The sequence below is a fragment of the Solanum tuberosum genome, unplaced genomic scaffold (assembly GCF_000226075.1).
Source record: "Solanum tuberosum cultivar DM 1-3 516 R44 unplaced genomic scaffold, SolTub_3.0 scf00078, whole genome shotgun sequence".
Lineage (NCBI taxonomy): Eukaryota > Viridiplantae > Streptophyta > Magnoliopsida > Solanales > Solanaceae > Solanum > Solanum tuberosum.
The window spans coordinates 1405670-1430734 of record NW_006239005.1 but is presented as its reverse complement, the minus strand read 5'-3'; the positions used below and the strand labels follow the sequence as shown (position 1 = coordinate 1430734).

The window sequence follows — 25065 nt, the reverse complement described above, 5'->3', positions numbered from 1 at the left end:
CCAAGACGGACATTATAAAAGACTAATTCAACCCCATTGGTAGAAGAAGTAGCAACATTACCCTCCAACAAATTTAGGTTCACATAAAATTCTAATACCTCATTTTCGTGGACTTCTAACCTAGTGTCCAAGAACAGATCCACTAAACCCTAAAAATATAGCAAGTTAAGAACCTTTAGGATGAAATGTTCAACCCCTTAAAACTAATTTAAACCCAAAGAATCGTTCCTTCCCCATGTGCAAGTACTTGGCCAAATTCTTACTTATTTTTCGTAGAGGGGGAAAGGAATCAAAGGGAACGGGTTCAGATACTTCATCAAGCTCCGAATCACGAACAACTAGATATTGAGGAGGGTACCGGTATGACGTTGTTTCTTACTTGATTCCACAGCCACACTAAGTTGCGCCTGACTGGTGCTTAATGTGAATGGTACTCGGAGGGTAGTCTTCTTTGCTGTAATGTGCTTGTGAGGTCTCCTGGGTACTGTAGGATGCATTAGATTGAGAGGAATATCATTAATATCTTGGTCATCAGAGATAGTAGGTGGTGGAGTGGGTGGATTTGAAGTGTTTGTGGGAATGAGGATTTCTGGGGATAATGGCTAGGAAGAAAAATTAAGGATGGGGTTTTCAAAAGGTGGTGAGGATGGTAAGGGAGTGAAGGGTTTGCTGGAGGCGTATGGTGATAGAGGAGATGATGGTTGGATCGGAGAAGGCAACCGTGAGGAGGGGATTTAGGTGGCGTAGATGATGGTGCAGTAGAGGTGGCACCTTTCCCCTGAAACGATGCCCTGGGTGACATGGACATAGATGCCTTTTCCGCTAAGGAGAAAGAGTCCTCATTGTTGGAGTAGGCGACTAGGTTTAGTTGTGTATACATGGTAAGGGTTTTTTGGGTTCGAGGGGATTTTGGGGTTTATTTGTGAGAGATGAATGGAGAGGATTGTTGGGAATAGGGGATTAATGATGGGATTCTTATTGGGAAGTAGGAGAACATATAAAGTAGTTTTGAAGATTGATAAAGTGAACATGGTTCATTACTTATGGTCTTATGTGTGCTCTATCAGGTCAACCAAGATCCTAGACGTGAATGCAGACAACCTGTACAAGAATGAGAGATGGTGGAAAAGAAGAAAAATATTAGGTGCAGAAACAAATGAGCGAAAAAAAGAAACAAAGAAGAGTTGAAACATAGGAGCAAAGAAGGAAAGAAATAAAGAAGTACCAATTCAAGTAAAATAAGGAAAGAAATAAAGAAGTAGCAATTCAAGTTAAATAAGGAAAAAAGTAAATATAGACAAGTTCAAGAAGGAAAAGGATTTGTTATTTCTTTCCCTGTAGAAATTGATGAAGGCAAATTAAACTCTATAAAAGGTTCAAGCCAAAGAAGGAAAAGAGCAGTGTCTGCATAAACACAAATTGAGATATTTTTCCAGAAAAGGCAGAGCGATACTTATTGCATATTCACGAAAGTTATCATCTTGAGAATAATAGCCATTCGAGCAAAACTGCAAGGTTTCGTCACAACAACATTGGAACCGGTTCATGAGTTGTGTTCGAGTCTGAACTATTGAATGTTGAAGTATGATCAATTAAAGTCTAGGGTTATTAGTCTTTGTTGATTTGTTCTAGGCTTATTATTGAGTTGTAACAATTCCTAGATTGTGTAACAAGAAGTGGGTTTGACTTCTTAGGGGTAGAGTTAAGAGAGAATTTTGAGAAAATTGTAACATGAAGCGAGTTTGACTTCTTGGACTATTGAGTCTTCGATTATAGTTAATCGTTTGAGAGTATAGAGTTAGTTCCTTTTGACTGTTAAGTTGTAATCCCAAAAGGACATGAATCTTGAAGTGAATAAGATCGTGGTGTGGTTTTTACCTTCCTTGAGGTAGGAAGGTTTCCACGATAAAATATTTGTATTATTGTGTTGCGCTTTGTTTGTCTCGACAAAAGTACAAGAACCTGGTTCATTTATAGGGGTAAAGTTTCTTCAATTCTAACACTTGATGGGAAGTTCAAGAGAAAATTGAGTTTTTCGTATGAGAGGAGTGATTGAGGATCATTGATAATGAGTTTTTCCCACGTAAATGTTAAGGTTTTAAATGTGTGTTTAGTTTGATGGACTGGGTTCATAAACTTCTTGAAATACAAAATCGTATGCTGAAATGTGTTGCTGAGTTGGGTATAATGAGGATTAGTGCATACTTGTTTAAGACGAGAACTTGTTCCTTAACATGAGAGCTCATCTGTACCATAGTTATAGGAAACTAAGAAAAATATCATTAGACCTGATAGGAGTATTGTCCTACTGTAAGTGTATACTTGTGACAAGGTACCAAGATGAGTTAGCTATAATAATGTGCTGAAATCATGCTGCAAATCTTTCATCATGAATATGTCCAAAAAATTAATTCTTGATGCACTAGCCCCAAGGCCAGTCGATTTCGTTGAAATTGTTCTCTGCTAAGTGCTTTGGTAAATAAATCAGCAACCTAGTCCTCAATCCTACAAAAAGTCATGATAATGAGTTCTTTCTCCACATTTTCCCTGATAAAGTGGTGACGTGCATCTATATGCTTTGTTTGTTTATGTGGACCAGGTTCTTTTCCATATTCACAACACTTGTGTTGTCGCATCTGATAGATACACAGATGACGCACTGGTATCCATCTATGAGAGTGTTTAATAGAGATTCTAGTTTTCTCTTAGAATATGAATAAAGATCTCCTCTAATGTGATGAAAGCTTACCTTGGATTGTTTGTCATCTTCTTCATCTTTCTCAGAATCTGTTCTTGCATCAGTGCTAAAATTGTTTCTTAAGATTGATAAGTATTTCATTTGCTTCTTCTAGAGTCGCTAGTGCAAGAAAGTCATACTTGTTTGTCTCTACAATTGCCAGTAATGACTGATATTTGGATCCACAATCTTCAGACTCTTTCTCAGATTGATTTCCCGTACCTGCAAAGGCCCTTTTAACTGAGAGGTTAGCTTCTTGATTGGTCAGCCTCCTATTTGTGGGAATATACTTATCGTTCTTGATTTCCTTTGCTTTCTATAGATTGTATATCTTGAGCTCCAAGGCCCATAGTGGACAAAATTTGATAAAGTGATCTAGATTTCCACATTTGCGACAAACATATTCCTTTGGATCCTTCTTAGTTAATTTTTGAAAGTTCTTCCTTTGGAATACCTGTCGTCTTTTTAGAATTCTGGAGAATTGCTTGGTCATTAGTGTGATGTTCTCATCCTCGAAATCTTCTAGTGTTGTAGCTTTGAGAACCAGGTTCTTCTCTTTTCTCTTTTCTCCAATTTCCTTTTCTTAGTTTTTCTTAAGTTCATAAGTCAAATGATTTCATCCATAGCTAGCTTATCTAACTCACGTGCTTCAATGATAGCTTCTCCTTTGCTCTCCCAAGATTCTGGAAGAACACTTAGAAGTTCTTTGACGGCCTTTCAATTAGGAATCATTTCTCATAATGAGTATATTTCATTGATGATTGTAGTGAACTTGGTATCCATATCTTGAATCTTTTCACCTTCAGCCATTTGAAACAGCTCATATTGCCTGTCAAATTGTCAATTTTAGACTTCTTTACCTGTGTTGTCCATTACTAAACGCTTTGTAGTGTTTCCCATATTGATTTCACATCCTGACATGATGAGATTCAACTGTATTCATCTAGACCTATACCGCATATCAAAATCTTATTAGCCTTAGCATTGTTCTGAATTGCCAGTTTAACCGCAACATCCCATTCCTTCTTTTCCTTTTGTACATGAGTGATTCCATCAATTTCCTTTTTCATGGGTATGGTTGAACAATCCAAGACACAGAGGTCTAGATTTTATCCTATTAAGTGATCCATCATAGGGTTTTTTCACAATCCATAATACTTTCCATTGAACAGTGGTGGTCGAGTTTGGGAAGCTACTTCTTTTGGTGTAGGTGGTGCAGGCATTGATACTTTTAAAGATGTGAGTACTTACATGAAAATACCTGTTCTGATACCAATAGAAGAAATTGTGCCATCTATTCAAGAACCAGGTTCTTGTGAGTTTGGTGAAATAAGCAATCACACCACAATAAACACATATTTATCGTGGAAACCTTCCTCCTTCAAGAAAGGGAAAAACCACACCACAATTTTATTACCTTCAACTTAAGGGAAGCTAAGGGAGTCCTAGGAACCAAGTTGGGTCATAGAAAATTTGAGTCTCGTTAATGTGTCCTACATATTAATAGGACGAGTCGTGGAAACTTCTACAGACCGTAGGAAACGCCCATAGAAGGGCCCCAGACCTACAAAAAAAATTTAATAAAACTTTGGACCTACGAGAAGGATCTACATGTCGTGGGCAGTTCTACGGGTCGTAGGAAGGACCCGTAGAAGTGACCCAGACTAAGTAAATTTTTTGAATTCGAACTTGGGTTTTACAAAAGGGGTCTACACATCGTAGGCTGGTTGATGATTCGTGGAAAGGTTTTGTCTGGAAAGATTTAATTTTTAGGCATTTGAAGTTGGTTCTACGATTGACAAGAATGGGCCATAGAAAGTCCTACGGGCCGTAGATCGGAATCGTAGATCACTCCAGTTGTTTTAAGTATGGGCATTTTTGTATTTTCCCACCCCTTTAAAACCTAAATCCCGATGTTTTTATACCTAATTAAGGGTTTTAAAACTGTCGATAAATCTTTCTAAGGAAAAAGGTTCGAAATATATCCGAACTTTGACAGAAATTGTTGTAACAATTCCAAACTTTGGGCAGGACCTATTACCCCCCATGCACTATTTAATAGTGTATTTTAAAGGTATATATGTGCCCACGTGGACAAGTTACTATTTATAATGATGCAATATTTATGATGTCCATGTGGGTACGCATATACCTTTAAAATACACTATTAAATAGTGTAGGGGGGTAAAAGGTCTTGCCCAAAGTTTGGGATTGTCACAGCAATTTCGGTCAAAGTTTGGATATATTTCAGACCTTTTTCCCATTTTTTTATGTTAATTAACACTCCCAAGTCATAGAGAAAGGATCCAAGAGGAGACAACTATTGTTTTCAAGACAATTTCTGATTTTCGCTAAGAACTTTGTTCTTCTAGGTATATAAGACTATTCATAATGATGGACTGAGTTCGTCCTCCCGCCCTACATCTTAATTCAGTCAGTAAGAGTTAAATATAGGGTTATGACCTTAGTTTCGAGAATTTATTATATGAGTTGAGTTATTATTTATGAATTCTAAATTCTTGATTATGAGTTGCACTATATTATGCTTTGAGATCTTTGAGTTATTATTCATGTTGATAATCCCACATGAACCCTGATTTCTGAGTTTCACTTGAGAATCTTTAACACGAGCAAATTTTCTTAAATTGATTTTGAGAAGTTAGCGTGAGTTCAAGAGCAAGTGAAAGTATAAGCTTCTAATTTTGAGAAGAGTTTAAGGGAACTATATAATTCCCAAAAGTATCATTTTTTCATAAAGAAAGAGTATTATTTTAAAAGGATTAAAGAGTTTTCAGAAAGTTTGAGTACATAGGAATTACCTCTTAAAGAGGTTCTTTTGAGAATTTATCTCAACCAGAGAGTATTATTGAACACGAATGTGGGTGTGAGTTTAGATAACTCATTACCCTATAAACCACGTACCCAGTGTAGGATAGGATCGTACCGACTTTCGGGCGACTCCTCACTTCCTCTGAGAAGGCCTATTAGATGGATACATGAGTTGAGTTTGTTCTATACCGTGTCAAGGTATAGGAAAGTTCCGACAACGTGGGCGAGACATTGTATCATCACGAAGCTTATGGTGATGGTTTTTGGTTAGAGAATCTCCAGATATAGTAAAGAGTTCTCACGCCGCGAGGCTACCCCCTTGTCGTAACACGGGACATAGGATCACGAGTGACCTCAGGAAAACCCTATGTCTGGCATATATCAAGCATATTGAGAATAACTGAATAAGATATATACTATGCGGAAACTAAAACAATGGATAACTAAAAGTGGGGAATACCCAACTAGTCTAAATGTATAAAACATACTAAGAGTTTAATAACAACTGATAGATTAAACTTAACAATTCAAGTTGATTCTACTACTATGTCTGAAGAGCCTTTAACTGAGTTGAGTTGTTGGGACATACCCCCAGCTAACTCTCACAAAATTGAAAACTAAATAAAAAGACTAAAATGAAAAGCATGTCTATTGTCCTCGAAATATGAGGACTCACCACTGAAGCTGCTGAAATACGGACCGAGAATCGGTCTAAGCGCTATGTGGATGTTGAGTACCTAAACCTACATCATAAAATGATGTAGCGCAAAGTATGCGTCAGTACTTGGAATGTACTGAGCATGCAAGTTATAGATACTAAGTTGAACAAATATATATAAGTTAAACAATGCATAACTGAGCAACGACAGAAACTGAGCAAGAATGCAAATATTGAATCATAACTGAAAAGCTAAGTTGAATGCAATGACCAAGTACTAATCATGAAAATAACATGCTAAACTTAATGCTGAAGTATATACTGAAAACCTAGTCAAATGCACTAATAGTCTGACTGTGGGAGCTACTATTAACCGACATAAACCACGTGAGATAAACATGGAGTCTGATGTATACGCCCCATCGAGAGGACCCAATATACCTTGCCAAAGGTATAAAGCATGACTGGTGTGACCACTAAATCTGATGCCCAACAGAGGGGACTTATACTCCTACGGGGCAACGTAGTTCTGGGACTATGAGGGTACACTGAACCCTAGTCCAACTCGGTGCTAAGTATACTCCCAACTAAATATGTAATATGACACAAATGTAACTGAAATACTTAATAGCTCAAAATATTGACATGCAATCTAAGAATGCAACGTTTATATACTAATAATGTTACATTCGAAATCTGGAGCATAATTATCTGTTTAACTGACCTAGTAAGTATAATTCGTGATAAGAGAATTAATACAAACCAGGGTTCTGAGTTTTATACAAGGAATTATGCAAACTTTCCAAGAAAACATGTTACTTAGACCATGGATTCTATAGCAACTGAAATCACAACAAATTCCCAAGATTTTACAAACCCTAGGTCTAAACAAACTATGTAGAATCAAGGAACTAATTGAATTCTAGGGACCTAGTGAGTGAAAAGAACCCACTAGTGAAATCCCAAATACCTGGTGACAAAATCTACGGACAAATCATTTAGATTTCAGGGCAGAACTTTGAAGAAAACTGCTTCTTGTTCTTAGGAGGTTTGGTAGACTTTTCCTCTTCTTTTTCCTCCAAGTTTGGATAATTTTTGGACAATGTGGGTTCTGGGTATGTCTGATTAATTTGTTAGGCTTAGGCTGAGTAAAACGACGTAGTTTAGGCATCAAATGACGTAGTTTAAGTGCTCAACGCATAGGGGAAAGAACCAAAATAACCCTGACTTGAATCTGATGAATGCCACTTACTACAGGACTGACGGGCCGTCGTTTGACCTACCAACCGTCGATTGTGGTCATGGTTCGTGGTCTGCACTAAAATGATCATAACTTTTTCCTCGGAGCTGGGATTTTAGCAAACTCGGTGGCGTTGGAAATATGATTCAATTATCTTTAATTTGATTAGTCATAGGCCACCTAATTCATTTTATGCTAAAAGATATGACCGTTTGAAGTTGACCTAATAGCCAATTCCCTCCAATTGGTTGTTGACCCTCACCTACGTCAGACCTAAGGTCCATAGGTCCAACCACGGACCGTACTGCCCGACCATAGGTGGGATCAGAGACTATCAACATTTGGGCCTTAATGACGAAACCCCACTTACGGTCTGTGGTTCTACCTATGGTCCATGGGTGGTTCCGTCGGTACTGGCACCCGTTTTTTTGAAAACTAGGATTTTCTTTATTTTGAGGTCCGAGGTGTTACATTATCTCCTCCTAGGGAACATTCAACCTTGAATGAAGTCAAAATAAGCTGAGTATTAAGGGAAGAAATTGCAATCCCTACCAGTAAGTACTAGAAATTGATATCTAACTGAACTGAGTACTAAGAATATGCAAATATGCTGAAATGCAAGAATAACCGAGGGAACCAGATGCTGAGACTAAATTATACCTTGAACTGTTTGTCATCTTCTTCAACTTTCTCAGAATTTGTTCCAGACATCAGTGCTAAAATTGTATCTCGAGATTGAAATGTATTTCTTTCTCTTCTTCTGTTAGACTGACTAGTGTGAGAAAATCATACTTGTCTGTCTCTTCAATTTCCAGTAATGACTGATTATTCGAATCCACCATCTTCAGACTCTTCCTCAAATTGATTTCCCATAGCTGCAAAAGCTCTTTTTACTGTGAGATCAGCTTCTTTATTGGTCAGCCTCCTATTTGTAGGAATATACTTATCATTCTTGATTTCCTTTGCTTTCTCTAGATTGTTTCTTTTATGCTCCAAGGCCCATAATGGACAAAATTTGATAAAGTTATCTAGACTTCCACATTTGTGACAGACATGTTTCTTTGGATCCTTCTCAATTGGTTTTTGAAAGTTCTTCCTCTGAATACCTTTCCTCTTTTTAGCATTCTGGAGAATCTCTTGGTCATTAGTGTGATGTTCTCATCCTCGAAATCTTCTAGTGTTATAGCTTTGAGAACCAGGTTCTTCTCTTTTCTCTTTCTTCCAATTTCCTTTTCTTGGTTTTTCTTAAGTTCATCAGCCATAAGATTTCCAATGATTTCATCCATAACCAACTTATCTAACTCATGTGCTTCAGTAATAGCTTCTACTATGCTCTCCCAAGATTCTGGAAGAACACTTAGAAGTTCTCTGCCGGCTTTTCCATTAGGAAACATTTCTCCTAATGAGTAGATTTCATTGATGATTGCAGTGAACCTGGTATGCATATCTTGAATTCTTTTGCCTTCTGCCATTTGAAACAGCTCATACTGTCTGTCAAATTGCCAATCTTAGTGTTCTTTACCTGAGTTGTCCGTTCATGAGCGCTTTGTAGTGTTTCCCATATTGATTTCGCGTCCTGACATGATGAGATTCGATTGTATTCATTTAGACCTATATCGGATATCAAAATCTTATTAGCCTTAGCATTGTTTAGAATTGTCAGTTTATCCGCATCATCCATTCCTTCCTTTCATTTGGTACATGAGTGATTCCATCAATTTCCTTCTTTATGGGTATGGTTTGACCATCCAAGATAACTCCCCATAGGTCTGGATTTTCTCCTTAACTGATCCATCATTTGGTTCTTCCACCATCCATAATACTTTCCATTGAACAGTGGTGGTCGAGTTTGGGAAGCTCCTTCTTGTGGTGTAGGTAGTGCAGCCATTGATCATTTTCAAGATGTGAGCTTTTAGTCGAAAAGACTTGCTCTGATACCAATAGAAGAAATTGTGCCCTCTATTCAAGAACCAAGTTCTTGTGAGTTTGGTGAAATAAGCATTCGCACCACAATAAAACACAGATTTATCGTGGAAACCTTCCTCCCTCAAGGAAGGGAAGAGGAACACCACAGTTTTATTACCTTCAAACACAATTCAAGATTACATCTCAATAATCAATGAACTAAATCTAGTATCTTTACCCTCTATCGATTAACTATAATTGAAGACACTTCTCTCCAAGAGGTCAAACTTGCTTCTTGTTACAATTCTCTCAAACCCTTTCTTAGCTCATATCTCCAAGAAGTCAAACTCGCATCTTGTTACAATTCTCTAAAACTCTCTTTTAACTCAACTCTCCAAGAAGTCAAACTCGCTTCTTGTTACATTTCTCTCAAACTCTCCTTTAACTCAAGTTTCTACAACATTTATTCAAACAAATCAATGTAACACTATACTTTAGAAAGAATTCATAACTCTAGTACTTCTTTCATTCATTTTCTTGATCTCCTTGATGATTCAACCTTCCCTTGGAATAATCTCTCTCAATTTGTGATTTTGCAAAGACAACTATTTCTCTCTTTATCTTTGTCCTTTTATAGAGGTTGATTGTTTCCTTGATTGACTTCTACAAGGAAAGAAATAATTTTTCTGAAAAACTAATCATTTTCCTTCTAGAACTTGATTGCATTCTTCCTTTTCGGCATAAAAGTCTTTTGCCTTTATTTTTTTCCTCTTTTGATTGTAACCTAAACAGACCAAACCAACAGATTTTCCAAAAGTTACAGGTGCAACCCACGGTCCATCCTGGGGTCCGTGGTTCACCACCTGCAACCCCCTCCCAGAAAAGGTCCAGAAAATTGTCCAAGGGTCGACCCATGGCCGAACCCACGGACCCTAGGTCAGACCACAGGTCGTGCTCCTGGTCCGTGGATCAAACCCCTTAGATGTCAGTCCCAGAACCCCGTCGACGGTCACCAGGATGGACCATCGGTCTAGTCCGTCGGTGACCCTGACAGCTTTTAAGTCATGGGTCGTTTGGTCCCTTCCTAATGCGTTGGACCCCCTAAACTACGTCATTTAACCCCTAAACTACGTGGTTCTAATTAGTTTTAGCCTAGTAAACTAATTAGAACCTAACTTAATCACTTATTCACCAACGAGTTTTCATCGGATCAAGATCCGAAATCAAAATATTTCTCCGTGAAATTCGTCACCAGGTATGTGGGATTTCATTAGTGGGTTCCTTTCACCCATTAGGTCCCTAGATTTCAATCAGAATCTTAATTCCCTTCAAATTTCTATACCTAGGGTTTCTTGAATGTTAGAAATTGTTGGGTTTTAGCTTTTAGAATGATCCAAATCAGATTATCATAATGTTGCTTAGTTTCTTGTATGATATTCAGAACCCTAGCTATGTAGTTCTTTTAGTTCATGAATTACACATGCTAGGTCAATTATTTCAGATATACATGCTTCAGTTTACAAATGTCACATTATCAATTATAATTGTTGCATTCTCAGAGTTTGCATGTTAGATTATTGAGCTATCTAGTTTACTTTAGTATGTTATAAATTTCACATATTCAGTTGGGAGTAGGATTAATACCGAGTAAGACTAGGGTCAATCACCCTCAAGTCCCAGAACTACGTGCCCCCATAGGTTATAAGTCCCCTTCGTGGGCATCAGTTTAGGGATCACGCCAATCATGCCTCTATACCTCTGGCAGGATATATTAGGTCCTCTCGATGGGGCATATACATCGGACTCCACATTTAGCTAATGTGGTTTTATGTCGGTTATTAGTAGCTCCCACAGTCAGATCCCATTGCATTGACCATGTAATCAGTTACAGTCAGATTTCAGTCTCAGCATGTTATAAACTTGGTCATTGCATTCAGTTAGTTCATGTTCAGTATTTTCAGTATAGTATCATGCTTATCTCATGTCATTGCTCAGTTATATGCTTTGTTCAGTTATGTATATTGTTCAGCTTTATTCTATCCTACATGCTCAGGACCTTTCAAGTACTGACGCATACTCTGCGCTACAACTTCTCGTGATGTAGGTTCAAGTCCCCAGCTTCCAGATCACGCATAGATCGGTTCCCGATCTTCAGCTTAGCAGTATCAGTGATGAGTCCTCATTCTCCGAGGACGACAAACATGTTTCTTTTGCTTTTAGTCTTTAGTTTCGGTCTTTGCTAGATTTAGCTGGGGCATGTCCCAGCACTTCTAGTCAGTTAGAGGCTTATTTCAGACATAGTTAGTTTCAGCTTTAGCATTTGAGTTTGACCTTTCAGTTGTAGTTAAAATCTCATTTTTTATATATTCAGATAGTTATGGGTATTCCCCATCATTTCATTTCAGTTTATCTTATGATTTAGCTTCCGCACAATATTTCCTTACTTCAGCTTATTTAGTATGATTATGATATGCCAGTGGGGTTAGTTTGGGGTCACTCATAATCCTAGGTCCCGTGTCCGCGTCCTTGGGGTAAATTCTGGGTGTGACAAACTTGGTATCATAGCACTAAGTTTAAGAGTCCTAGGATTTTTGAAAAGTTGTGCTAAGTAGAGTTCGTTTCATGAGTATAAAGTGCACCACATATAATGAGAGGGAGGCTACGAAGTGTTTTTAGGAAAAACTTCACGTTCTTGATATTCTTATCGTGCGTAAGGTATGATCTAATTCCTTGTTTCTAACTCGACGTTATGCGCTTTCAAATCAAGCCTCCCCATAGAGCTTACGGAAGGAATGTGAATGCCCGCAATGCTAACGCAGCTCCTCCAATCCCAAATTAGAAAGTTTCGAATGCAGAGTTTCTAAACGCCATTCAGTTTTTGGCTCAGAGTGTGACCAATCAGAACAACCAGCAGGTTCCAGTTCCTGCAAATGCTAGTAGTAGATTAGTGGCAGCCAGGGTTTATGATTTTGTTAGGATGAATCCACCTGAATTTTTAGGGTCGCAGATTGGTAAGGATCCCCAAAACTTCATAAATGAGGTCAAGAAGATCTTTGGAGTGATGCAGGTAACTGAGAAAGATATGGTTGAGTTGGTATCTTACCAGCTTAAGGATGGGGCTCACATTTGGTTCACTCAGTGGAAGGAAAATAGGGGTACGGATGCAGTTCCTATTACTTGGGAGTGTTTTAGTGATGTTTTTCTAGACGGATTCTTCTCAAGAGAGTTGAGAGAGGCAAGAGCTCAGGAATTCATAAATTTGAGGCAAAGGTAACGTGACAGTCCAAGAGTACGGACTCAAGTTCACCCAACTCTCCAGGTATGCTCCTCACATGGTTGCCAACTCCAGGGCTCAAATGAACAAGTTTCTATATGCGGTATCCGACTTAGTGAAAACAAAATGTAGGAATGCTATGTTGCTGGAAAATATTAACATCTCTAGGCTCATGACTCATGATCAACAGGTTGAGGGAGATAAGCTTAGGGAACAGGCTAAGGATAATAAGAAGGCTAGAACAGGAAACTATAAGTATTCTCAACATAAATCGGGTGGTGGAAATCGTTCGCAATTTCAGCCAAAGTCTTCATCCCTAACACCTTCATTAGCTAGTGTTCCATCTTCCAAGTTTCAACAGGATCAGAAAGGTAGGGCATCAGGCTCTAAGTATTAGGGGAGTATTTCAGGCACCAGAACCCACCCAACTTGTCCAAAGTGTGGTAAGAACCATTCGGGCGAGTGTCTTGTAGGAAAGGAAGGATGCTTTAGGTGTGGTCAATCTGGTCACAAGTTGAGAGATTATCCTTCTGCTAAAAAGAATAAGGGAGGCAACAATGTTAAGGCTCAGTCTACAACTTCAGCAGAACCAGTAAGTCGCCCGACTCAGCAGGGAAACTCATCTGGTACAGGTAACGAACAACACCAAAACAGGTTATGCTCTTCAAGCTCGCCAGGATCAAGATTCTCCTGATGTAGTCACTGCTACGTTACAAAGTTATAACTTAGATGTTTATGCTTTGTTAAATCCAGGGGCTACTCTTTCCTTTGTAACTTCCTATATAGCAGTCAACTTCAATGTTAGTCCAGAAACTCTCTCAGAACCCTTCTCAGTCTCTACTCCAGTCGGTGACCCAGTTATATCTAGACGGGTATACAGAAATTGCTCTATCACAGTCTCTCAGAAAGTCACCTCAGCAGATCTTGTAGAGTTAGAAATGGTAGACTTCGATGTCATTCTAGGCATGGATTGGTTACATTCATGTTATGCCTCACTCGATTGTAGAACTAGGATTGTTCATTTTCAGTTTCCAAACAAACCAATCTTAGAATGGAAGGGTAGTAGCTTAGCGCCTATGGGTCGATTCATTTCTTACCTTAAGGCCAGAAAAATGATCTCTAAGGGTTATCTATATCATCTAGTTTGGGTTAAGGATTCAAGCTATGAAACCCCAACTCTTAAGTCAGTTCCCGTAGTTAATGAGTTTCCAGAAGATCTTCCCAGAGTTCCTCCTGAAAGGGAAATCGACTTTGGAATTGATCTCCTCCAGATACCCAGCCTATTTCTATTCCTCCTTACATATTGGCTCCAGCTGAGCTTAAGGGATCCCTCCTGAAAGGGAAATCGACTTTGGAATTGATCTCCTCCAGATACCCAGCCTATTTCTATTCCTCCTTACATATTGGCTCCAGCTGAGCTTAAGGGATCGAAAGAGCAGTTGAAAGGCCTTCTAGATAAGGGTTTCATCAAACCTAGTATTTCCCCATGGGGTGCACTAGTGTTGTTCGTGAAGAAGAAAGATGATTCTCTCAGGATGTGCATTGACTATAGGCAGTTGAACAAAGTCACAATCAAGAATAAGTATCCCATCCCCAGGATTGATGACTTGTTTGACCAACTTCAGGGTGCTAGTCATTTCTCAAAGATAGACCTCAGATCCGATTATCATCAGCTTAGAGTCAGAGATAGTGACATTCCAAAAACAGCCTTCAGAACTCGGTATGGTCATTATGAATTTGTAATTATGTCATTTGGACTAACCAATGCTCTTGCAGCTTTCATGGATTTGATGAACAGAGTGTTCAAGCAGTATTTGGACTTGTTCATTATCGTCTATATTGATGATATCCTCATTTACTCCAAGAATGAGGAAGAACATACAACTCATTTGAGGGTTGTCCTGCAAACTCTCAAAGATCGCCAATTATTCGCTAAGTTCAGTGAGTGTGAGTTTTGGTTGCAGTATGTTGCATTTATTGGGCATATTGTGTCTAGCGAAGGGATCCGAGTGGATTCTCAGAAAATAGAAACAGGTAACAATGGCCCAGACCTACCTCTTCTTCATATATCAGAAGTTTCTTGGGTTTGGCTGGTTACTACAGAAGGTTCGTGGAAGGATTTTCATCTATAGTTTCTCCATTAGCTAAGTTAACTTAGAAAAAGGTTAAGTTTCAGTGGTCAGATAATTGTGAGAAAAGCTTCGAATAACTGAAACCTAGGTTGACTACATCTCATGTTTTGACTCTACCAGAGGGTTCAGACGGTTATGTGATCTATTGTGATGCATCCACAGTCGGCCTAGGTTGTGTATTAATGCAGCGAGGTAAGGTTATAGCTTATGCTTCTAGAAATCTTAAGGTGCATGAGAAGCATTATCTGACTCATGACCTCGAGCTTGTAGCAGTGGTGTTTGCACTTAAGATTTGGAGACATTACTTGTATGGTGTTCATGTAGATGTGTTCACAGACCATAAGAGCCTTCAGTATGTGTTCACCCAAAAAGAGTTGAATTTTCGCCAAATGAGATGGCATGAGTTCCTCAAGGATTATGATATGAATGTGCATTACCATCCTAGTAAGGCATGTAGTAGTAGATGCCCTTAACAGACTATCTATGGGTAGTGTAGCACATGTTGAGGAAGAGAGAAAAGAACTAGCAAAGATGTTCACAAGCTTGCTTGTTTGGGAGTTCGCCTTATGAGCATATTAGATGGTGGTGTAACAGTTTAAAATAGGTCATAATTTTCATTGGTAGTGGAGGTTAAGGGAATACAAGACAGTGATCCGATATTGCTTCAACTAAAGGGTGCAGTTCATCAGCAGAGAGTTGAGGTTTTCTCCCAAGGGGGAGATGGTGTGCTTCGCTATCATGGTCGATTATTTATTCCTAAGGTGGGTGAGTTGAGACAACAAATTCTTGCAGAAGCCCATAACTCCAAGTATTCTATTCATCCAGACGCCACTAAGATGTATCGCGATCTGCGGGAAGTATTTTGGTGGAATGGTATGGAAAGGGATATAGCAGATTTTGTGGCTAAGTGCCCTAATTGCCAGCAAGTGAAGGTAAAACATTAGAAACCAGGATGTATGACTCAAGATATAAACATTCCTAGTTGGAAGTGGGAAGTGATCAGCATGGACTTCATTACAAGTTTACCTCATACTCGCATACAACGTGACTCCAGCGGTTAAGACTACAGATTTGGCGGAGGACTACGCCAACCATTACATTAATGAGATAGTCAGGTTGCATGGGGTTCCTTTGTCTATCATTTCAGATAGAGGTCCTCAGTTTACCTCTCATTTCTGGAATTCATTTCAGAAAGGTCTTGGTACTCAGGTTAATCTTAGCACCGCATTTCATCCACAGATGGATGGTCAGGTAGAGCGTACCATTCAGACCTTAGAGGGCATGTTGAGAGCTTGCGTGATCGATTTCAAGGGTAGTTGGGATGATCACCTTCCTCTTATAGAGTTCACCTACAATAATAGCTAACATTCCAGTATTCAGATGGCACCTTATGAGGCATTGTACGGGCGTAGATGCAGATCTCCAGTTGGTTGGTTTAAAGTAGGTGAAGCAGCCTTGATAGGGCCAGATTGGATTCATGATGCCATGGAAAAGTTTGGCTCATTAGAGATATACTTAACAACCCAGAGTCGCCAGAAGTCCTATGCATATGTAAGGAGAAGGGACTTGGAGTTCCAAATTGATGATTGGATTTTCCTGAAAGTGTCACCTATGAAGGGGTTGATGAGATTTGGGGGAAAAGGGAAGCTCAGTCCTAGATATGCAGGCCTTTACAAGATCTTGAAAAGAGTTGGAAAAGTGGCTTATGAGTTAGAGTTACCAGCAGAACTAGCAGTAGTGCATCTGGTCTTTCACATTTCATTGTTGAAGAAGTGTGTGGGTGATCCAGCATCTATAGTACCTTTAGAGTGTGTGGCTGTGAAGGATAGTCTCACTTATGAGGATGTGCTAGTTGAGATTCTTAATCATCAGGTTTGAAGGTTGAGAAACAAAGAAGTCGCTTCAATAAAGGTTTTCTGGAAGAGTCAGTCTGTAGAGGGAGCTACTTGGGAAGCAGAAGCTTGAAGTAATAGTTCCTCTCCAGTATTTTAGTTACTCATGCGTAGCTTCAGTCTTAGTATCATCTTCCTTCAATTTCTACTTGCATTTTCAGCATATTTGCATGTTATTGGAACTTAGTTCAATCAGAAATCAGATTCTAGTAATTAGTGGTAAGGTTTGCAGCTCTTTCCCTCCCTATCCAACTAGTTTAGACTTCATTCGAGGACAAATGTTCCCAAGGGGGAGACAATGTAACACCCCGTATCCTAAACAGACTAAACCAACAGATTTTCCAAAATTTGCAGGTGCAACCCACGGTTGCCACCCACAGACCGTAGGGTGACCCACGGTCTGTACTGGTGGTCTGTGATTCACCACCTACAACACCCTCCCATAAAAGGTCCAGAAAACTATCTAAGGGTTGACCCACGACCAGACCCACGGACCATAGGTCAGACCACGGATCGTAGGTCAGACCACAGGCCGTGGTCGTAGTCCGTGGATCACACCCCTCAGATGTCAGTCCCAGAACCCCGTCGACGGTCACCAGGACGGACCGTCGGTCCATTCACGGACCGTCGGTCTGGTCCGTCGGTGACCCCGACAGCTTTTAAGTCAGGGGTCGTTTGGTCTTTTCCTCATGTGTTGGACCCCTAAACTATGTCGTTTAACCCCTAAACTATGTGGTTTTGATCAGTTTTAGCCTAGTAAACTAATTAGAACCTAACCAAATCAATTATTCACCAAAATCAAACGAAACTTAGAGCAAAAAAGAGGAGAAAGATGAGCAGCCCTAGTTCAAGAATGCAGCGAGATTTCATTAGTTCCAGCCCCGAAATCGAAGATTTCTCCGTGGAATTCGTCACCAGGTATGTGGGATTTTACTAGTGGGTTTCTTTCACCCATTGGGCCCCTAGATTTCAATCAGAATCTTGATTCCTTTAATATTATCTAGACCTAGGGTTTTTTGAATGTTAGAAAATTGTTGGGTTTTAGCTGTTAGAATGATCCAAATAAGATTATCATATTGTTACTTAGTTTTTTGTATGATATTCAGAACCCTAGCTATGTAGTTCTTTTAGTTCATGAATTACATATGCTAGGTTAGTTATTTCAGATATACATGCTTCAGTTTACGACTGTCTCATTATTAGTTATAATTGTTGCATTTTCAGAGTTTACATGTCAGATTATTGAGCTATCCCATTTACTTCAGGATGTTATAAATTTCACATATTCAGTTGGGAGTAGGCTTAATACTGAGTTGGACTAGGGTCAGTCACCTTCAAGTCCCAGAACTACGTGCCCACATAGGTTATAAGTCCCATTTGTGGGCATCAGTTTAGTGATCACGCTAGTCATGCCTCTATACCTCTGGCAGGGTATATGGGGTCCTCTCGATGGGGAGTATACATTGGACTCCACATTTAGCTCATGTGTTTTTATGTCAGTTATTAGTAGCTCCCACAGTCAGATTCCATTGATTGACCATGTTATCAGTTACAGTCAGATTTCAGTCTCAGCATGTTATAAACTTGGTCATTACATTCAGTTAGCTCCTGTTCAGTATTTTCAGTATAGTATCATGCTTATCTCATGTCATTTCTCAGTTATATGTTTAGTTCAGTTATTTATGTTTTTATTCAGCTTTATTCTATCATGCATGCTCAGTACCTTTCAAGTACTGACGCATACTCTGCGCTACAACTTCTCGTGATGTAGGTTCAAGTCCTCAGCTTCCAGATCACGCATAGATCGGTTCCCGATCTTCAGATTAGCAGTATCAGTGATGAGTCCTCATTCTCCGAGGACGACAAACATGTTTCTTTTGCTTTTAGTCTTTAGTTTCGGTCTTTGCTAGATTTAGCTGGGGCATGTCCCAACACTTCTAGTCAGTTAGAGGCTTATTTCAGACATAGTTAGTTTCAGCTGTAACATTTGAGTTTGACCTTTCAGTTGTTGTTAAACTCTCAGTTTTTATATATTTATATAATTATGGGTATCCCCATCATTTCATTTAAGTTTATCTTATGATTTAGCTTCCGCACAGTATTTTCTTACTTCAGTTTATTTAGTATGCTTATGATATGCCAACAGGGTTAGCTTGGGGTCACTCGTGATCCTAGGTCCCGTGTCCGTGTCCTGGGGGTAGCTTCGGGGCATGACATTAACTTGGCTTACTGCTTTGGACACGTTTTTCCTATTTTATCTCTGCATAAATGAACTCTTCCCGCCTCTTCATTTTAAGTCTGGTATGTGTTATGTGAACCTGGTTCATGTTGTCATCATCAAAAGTATTTTGAGCAATTCATTATTCATCAAATGTTATACCCCAGAATGGATAGACATTCAAGATACTACAAAATTAGGTGTCTCCAATTTTCAACCTGGTGTAGAAAGCGGAGAGGGTGGTTGCATCGACATATGGGGCATAGCATGGTGACCACCATTTAAGTGCTGATGAGGTGGTGGCAGACGCTAAACATTACCACCCATTACAGCTGGTGGTGGAGGGGGCCTATTTAGGGGTGGAGCTAACTGTGAGGGCTGCGGATGTGGCATTCCTCTGCGCATTTGCTGCTACAGAATGCCACCTGCAGCTGGTTGCATAGGTTGTCCCTGGCAAGCTTGTGGTGAAGGCATCTGCATTGGTGGGTAGACATTAGGGTGCATAGGTGGTGGCTGAATTGCTGGAACAGGAATTGGAGGCATAGGACCATTTGCAAAAGGCAGTGGGGGAATAGGAGCACCAACCGCACCATTGGCTTCTAGAACACTGGGAACTGTTGGTTCCCCATAAAGTTCTATCATATTCAGTACCTTTATTGCATAGTCAACACCTTCTTCACTTTGGAATTCCACAAAACTGTATCCCTGATGAGCATTAGTAACTCTGTCCTTGGGACATAAACATTGACTACTAAACTTGTTTGACAAACAGGCTCCCATAACAACTCTTCAGCAATTTGAGGGTCGAGATTGCCGACATAGACGGTGGCGTCTTGGTTGCGCTCCACCCAGTGTTGGCTCAGAAGGTTTGCTGGAATTCAAAAGTACCCACAAAATAGTAAAAGTTGCCAGGTTTTAAACTAAACTAAATCAGAAACACATAAGCTAAACATAATATCCTTGAGGAAGCAAGACTAAATAAATACTAAGTTATATAAGTCTCCGAATAAACATTTGTGACTTGAAAGTTGTCCCCCATGATAGTCTTGAGCGAGTAAAAGCTTGAAATGTATCTAGTCGTTGCAGTAACATCATGGTAAACATTAACCACCCTGAGCTTCTTCCATTTTGGGTTGTAAGTAGGGTGGTTCAAAATCAAATTGAAACCGATAACCCGAACCTAAAAAAATTTATTGGTTCATCGGTAATGGGTTATTGGTTTAATGGTTTTGATTTTTTTTATTATCGGGTTATCGATTCTTAACGAGGTTTTTTCTTAATGGGTTAACTGATAGCCCAATTGTTTATTACTAAATGATATTTATACCATTCGGTAAATAAAATTCTAGACTTAGGATTTACTTCTTTTTTTTTTCTGACTGTCTCAAACTTTTGATTATTTTACAATGTGTTAGTGTTGTTTTTGAGCAAGATACAAGCTATCAACATATGTGCATGGTTTATTTGGTTTGTTACCATGCTTCTAAGTGATTTTCAATCATTTATTTTTTGTATCAAATCATAGCGGTTAAACCGATAACGATCAATAACCGATAAATCGGTAACCGGTAACCGGTAACCAGTAAGCCAATATCTTAATGGTTCTTAACAATTTAGCATGTCTACAAACCGATAAGTCGAATCGATAAACTTCAAAACCGAACCGACCGATACGCAACCCTTGTTGTAAGAAGCTAGTTTTGTGCGACTTCATCAAGATTTCTCCATCTTTCCAAAATATTATCAGTTCAAAATTATAGTTATCCATATCAGAGGGAATAGAATCCACCAAAATGTTATCTTTAGTTCAAGATTCAGCAATCCCATACTCTTTCATCCACCAGATATTAAGGTGTTGTTTGTCGATAAGATCAATCAAACAAAGACAATTCCCCAACTCTGCTAGCCTCAAATGCGAGGATAGAGTTTCCAGACCCAGTGGAGCTGACAGGGACTTGATCTTTTCTGCTTCAATATTGAAGCAGTAAATTCTATCATTTTCTTCGCGATCTATCCAATGAAGAGCACCAATGACATTAACCTCACCAAAACTATACCAAACAGGACAGAATTTCACCCACTTATCTCCATTCCACACCAACTCCAAGGTATAAACCTCCAATTCCAATACTTTAATATGATCCTAAACCTTTTTGTTTACTAATCTCAATACCTTATAATCTCATTATTTGCCTTCTTTCTATTCACTCTTCATATGTATTATTCTGTAATTGTATGTATATCAGATCAAAATTTGAAATTTCAATATATCGTGCCTTTTGAATTACCTTTTTTCTCGTTATGTCTTTCTATTTATCATCTTGGATATGAGGTATTGTTGACCCAAAAGTTGTGAGATTAACCCCGATAGCAGCAGTGTGCTTGATGTGGGAAATAGCCTAGCAAGCGTAAGCAAATATGATTTGGGTTGGGCTAATCCCATGACTTAAGACTGTCAATCTCGAGAAGGCTAGCACAATCAAAATTAGCACCTAAGTTGGCTAATTTGGTAACAAGTGCAGGATCACTGTTGCACTTGACAGCACAGAAAAGATAAAGAGTACTGTTTTGTTGCTGCTTCTATGCATTTATTGATCTCCTTATATAGTTACAGAATGCCCATATATGACGAAAATTGATCACGCTTATGAAGTATCACTTACGTTACAAAATTGTATCCATGTTGTCTGATAGTTGAAGATCACTACATAGTGAGATACACAATCTGAATAAATATGTGCTAATATTCCTTGAATACCTGCTTTAGAAAACTTCAAGTCTTACACCTGTTCAAATTTCTAATATCCCTACTTGCTTAGCTCTGACCGAACTCATCTAGAAATGTTTTTCATAGTGAACAGGGTTATTTAGTTCCTATATAGACATTACTGCATCTGCATTTCCACTATTGTTTAACATATACAACTACTACTACTTTCTTTAGGATAGTAGACATAAGCAGCTATTCAATGGTTTGCAGACAGTTCTTTTGCTTGTAACCACTGTCCACACTAGAGGATATCTTCATGGTTTAGAAAGTTTAATCAGTGAATGCACTCTAACGCTTACTTTATACACTGTCAACATGGTGGAATAACAGAACGCAAAAATGGCAAAACCACTGAAGCACCTTGCAGTAAAAGTTACAAGGTAATCAAGGTATAGTTACGAAAACCAAGCCATAGGCAAACTGGTCCAAGCCTCCTACCAGCAAGTGACCTGCTTGCCACATGCTAAAATTTTATGTACGAAATCCGGATTTGATCTTTTTCTGAGGTTTGTGTTGTGGATACGTCACTGAAGGTGAAGTACCCAGGGGTATCATGGGTAGCAAATGTTGCCCATTTGAACTGTGTGTAGGTGAAGAGGAAGGACCCAAGTGCGGGGTTTGTGGACCTAGCTCTTTCAACTGTCTCAATGCACGGCCGCATGGTTTACTGCTTCCATTTCCCATGCCTAATTTTCTCTTCTTCTGTAGTAGCTCCCACAGTAGGTTGTCCTCTTTAGCATGATCCTGGTCCTTCACTACAAGCTTAATGATAGAACCACAATTTGCAAACAATAGCACAGTCAGTAGCACTAAAAGGTTTAGCAAGTGAGCAGAGCTGATATTTCCCAAATGCAGCTCCTAACAAAGCCAGTTTACAAGCAATTTCCATTTCGACAATTGAAATACAAATAACAAAATTGGAAGTTATAATACTACAGAATATAGAAAGGACAGATGCTACACAATGCTAATGCACAGGGATTGAGAAAAGCATATGTGAGTGGATGACTATTGTCTATATAAATTCCATCCATATTAAGATGTTTCATTCACCATTTCTAAGCATATGTACATTCTCAGAAGCGTGTATTCCTTCTTCCAAACAATCATTGAGTTCGTTAATTTTGGAAAAATAACAAGTTTGAACTCCTTCAATAAAGAACTGAAGATCATAACAAGAAATTTAATGAGTTCAAAAGGTTTTGGCATAAATAGCTCAAATCCATATAGTGACAGCAAATGAAGAGTCACCAGATTTATCAGTATATGTAGTATGGGAGGTAAATTTAATTTACTAAATAGCAAGACTCTGAGAGACAGTGCATCCTTGACCACCCATAGTGAAGAGGTTTTTCTCTTCAGACTAAAGAGACGGCTGACATTAAGTGAATTTGTAGTAAACTAATCAAGTATGAGTAATACCTTCTCTTGCTCAAATTGTTCCTTTGATCCATTCTTGGCTTTCGAAAGAAATCCTTGATATTTCCTTGCCATTTCTTCTGATTCCTTCAGCTTGTACAACACCTCAAGTCTATTATGTTCTGCTATTCTTGCCTTCTTCCTTGCTTCCTCCAACTCTGTCCTCCCTGTTCTCATTGCTCCTCCCATCTCTTCCACTATGCTCAGTAAGCGATGACATCTTCCTGATGTGACTTCTAGCTTAAGACCCTTGACATAGTCGACCATTGGACTACACATTCTTGTGGCTAGCTCATCTACTAGGTTGTCCACTCCACACTCTACTGAGCTCAGTGTAGTAACAACAAGACGGAATATGTGTTTTAGAAGTTGAATTGTGATCAAAGAAGTGCCATTATTTTCACCTCTTTGGTGAAAGGCAGAAACATATGCAACAGCTTTCTTGAAAACATTATGTATGGAATTTTGATGGTCACTAAGGGTCTGAAGAATGTTGGTTTGGCTTGTATTTACTTGGGATTCAACTTGTCTTAGCAGATGGATCAACTGCATTAGCTGCATCTCTTGTTTCTGAATTAGCTCTCTGCCAACTGTTTTGGCTCTATTCATATAGCCTTCTTCCTGCATTTACAAATTGAGAAACCAAGTTCACATCTACTATCAAGCACTTCATGTCGAAATTCATGGGAATCTTTTGAAGAGTCATCCCATTCCAATACTTCATTAAGTCAGTGTTATTCACAAAGCTTTCTTGAAGTGTATACAGACAATTACCACACTATAAACTAAGCTTAGACCTCAATGCTAAACAACGATTAACATTCCATGTACACCAAATGATAACAAAATTTGAGATACACAAAGGCAGAGTGAGTAAGATGTAAAGTTTCAGATTTGTATGGAGCATAGATATATCGTTCAATCACTTCCGGATTTCATGCTTTTGTCATTCAAATGAAAACAGTGTCCAATCACTTGCTTGATACACATATAGGTGTCAAGATTAGCTGCTGGAAAGCATTGCCGCTCCAATTAGTCTCACGGTTCAATTACTGATAGAAATACACATCATACACAGACTCCTGCTATTCTGACTATACGACACACTTTCTGTTTTGGAACATTACACTGTTTGAAACTACTACAATTTTCACAAGTTTCAAAACATAAAGTTCATTTAACTATTCAAATTTTATACTCAGATAGTCTCTCTATCAGACTGGGCTTTCAATCACTATGAATAATGTAATTGGAGTGCATAAATTAAACTAACATCTTGAGCTTAGAGTCATATAAAACGAAAAGGAAATCTGCCATTATCAATGCATACGGAAACTCAAACTCGTTACGTAGTACCTCAATTTCACTAGCCTCTTTTCTCACCGTCCTTTCAGCTCCATTCTCGTTTTTCTTGCAGTCCTGTCACCGAAACCATTTTTTTTCACTCTCTCTGGGAAAGTAAACACAGAATTGAGAAACCGAATATGCATAGGAGTTTATCTTCACAATTATCAACAGGCTCAAACAAAACTTCAGAGTTCAGACATTGATTAAACAAATGGAGATAACAGAGTATACGAATTGGACGGAAGAGTACATCGGAATAAAAATGATTATAATCGAAGACAACGGTATTAATTTTTCCTTCCTCAGACATTTCAACAGTCTTCAATCCTACTAGCTTCATCAGCGGATTAGCTAACGATTCAAACACGTCTGCGGCCTTCAAAAAACAAAAACACAAATTAAAACGTCAAATCCACAACTCTCCATTTGCTTTAGGTTTTGACAGACGGAACGTAATATTAAAATTAGGAGTTTGAAGAATTTGTACTTCCTGCAAGCCAGTTCGGATCTGAAAATCTAGCTGATTGAAGGCGAGTTTAAGCTGTTCCTGATTAGAAACAATTCGCAAGAACTTAACACGGAGATCGCCGATCGACGGAGAAGGAGATGAAGTCGGCGCGAGGAATCGTCGCCGGCGGCCATTC

At 38.9% G+C, this 25065-nt stretch overlaps 2 protein-coding genes and 1 non-coding gene across 3 annotated transcripts in view; all 3 read right to left on the bottom strand.

Annotated features, from left to right (window-relative positions):
• Positions 1 to 4350: 4350 nt before the first annotated feature.
• On the bottom strand, positions 4351 to 4400 carry MIR7999 (microRNA MIR7999). The gene has a single exon (NR_127165.1). It is a non-coding gene; the product is annotated as a microRNA MIR7999 (primary transcript).
• A 14896-nt stretch (positions 4401 to 19296) lies between these two features.
• On the bottom strand, positions 19297 to 20653 carry LOC107060418 (splicing factor 3B subunit 4-like). Its single transcript, XM_015308357.1, has 3 exons — positions 20437 to 20653; positions 19656 to 19756; positions 19297 to 19614 (listed from the first exon to the last, which is right to left on the bottom strand). The coding sequence occupies exons 1-3, from the start codon at positions 20651 to 20653 to the stop codon at positions 19297 to 19299; spliced, it is 636 nt and encodes a 211-aa protein (XP_015163843.1).
• Positions 20654 to 22099: 1446 nt separating this feature from the next.
• Positions 22100 to 25065, bottom strand: part of LOC102604836 (uncharacterized) — a 5746-nt gene continuing 2780 nt past the window's right edge. Inside the window, exons 2-6 of the mRNA XM_015308356.1 lie at positions 24909 to 24992; positions 24591 to 24797; positions 24431 to 24493; positions 23078 to 23695; positions 22100 to 22417 (exon numbers count right to left, since the gene is read on the bottom strand). Coding sequence (XP_015163842.1) covers positions 22127 to 22417; positions 23078 to 23695; positions 24431 to 24493; positions 24591 to 24797; positions 24909 to 24992 — 1263 coding nt within the window. The 3' untranslated portion in view covers positions 22100 to 22126. The remainder of the gene's footprint in view (positions 22418 to 23077; positions 23696 to 24430; positions 24494 to 24590; positions 24798 to 24908; positions 24993 to 25065) is intronic.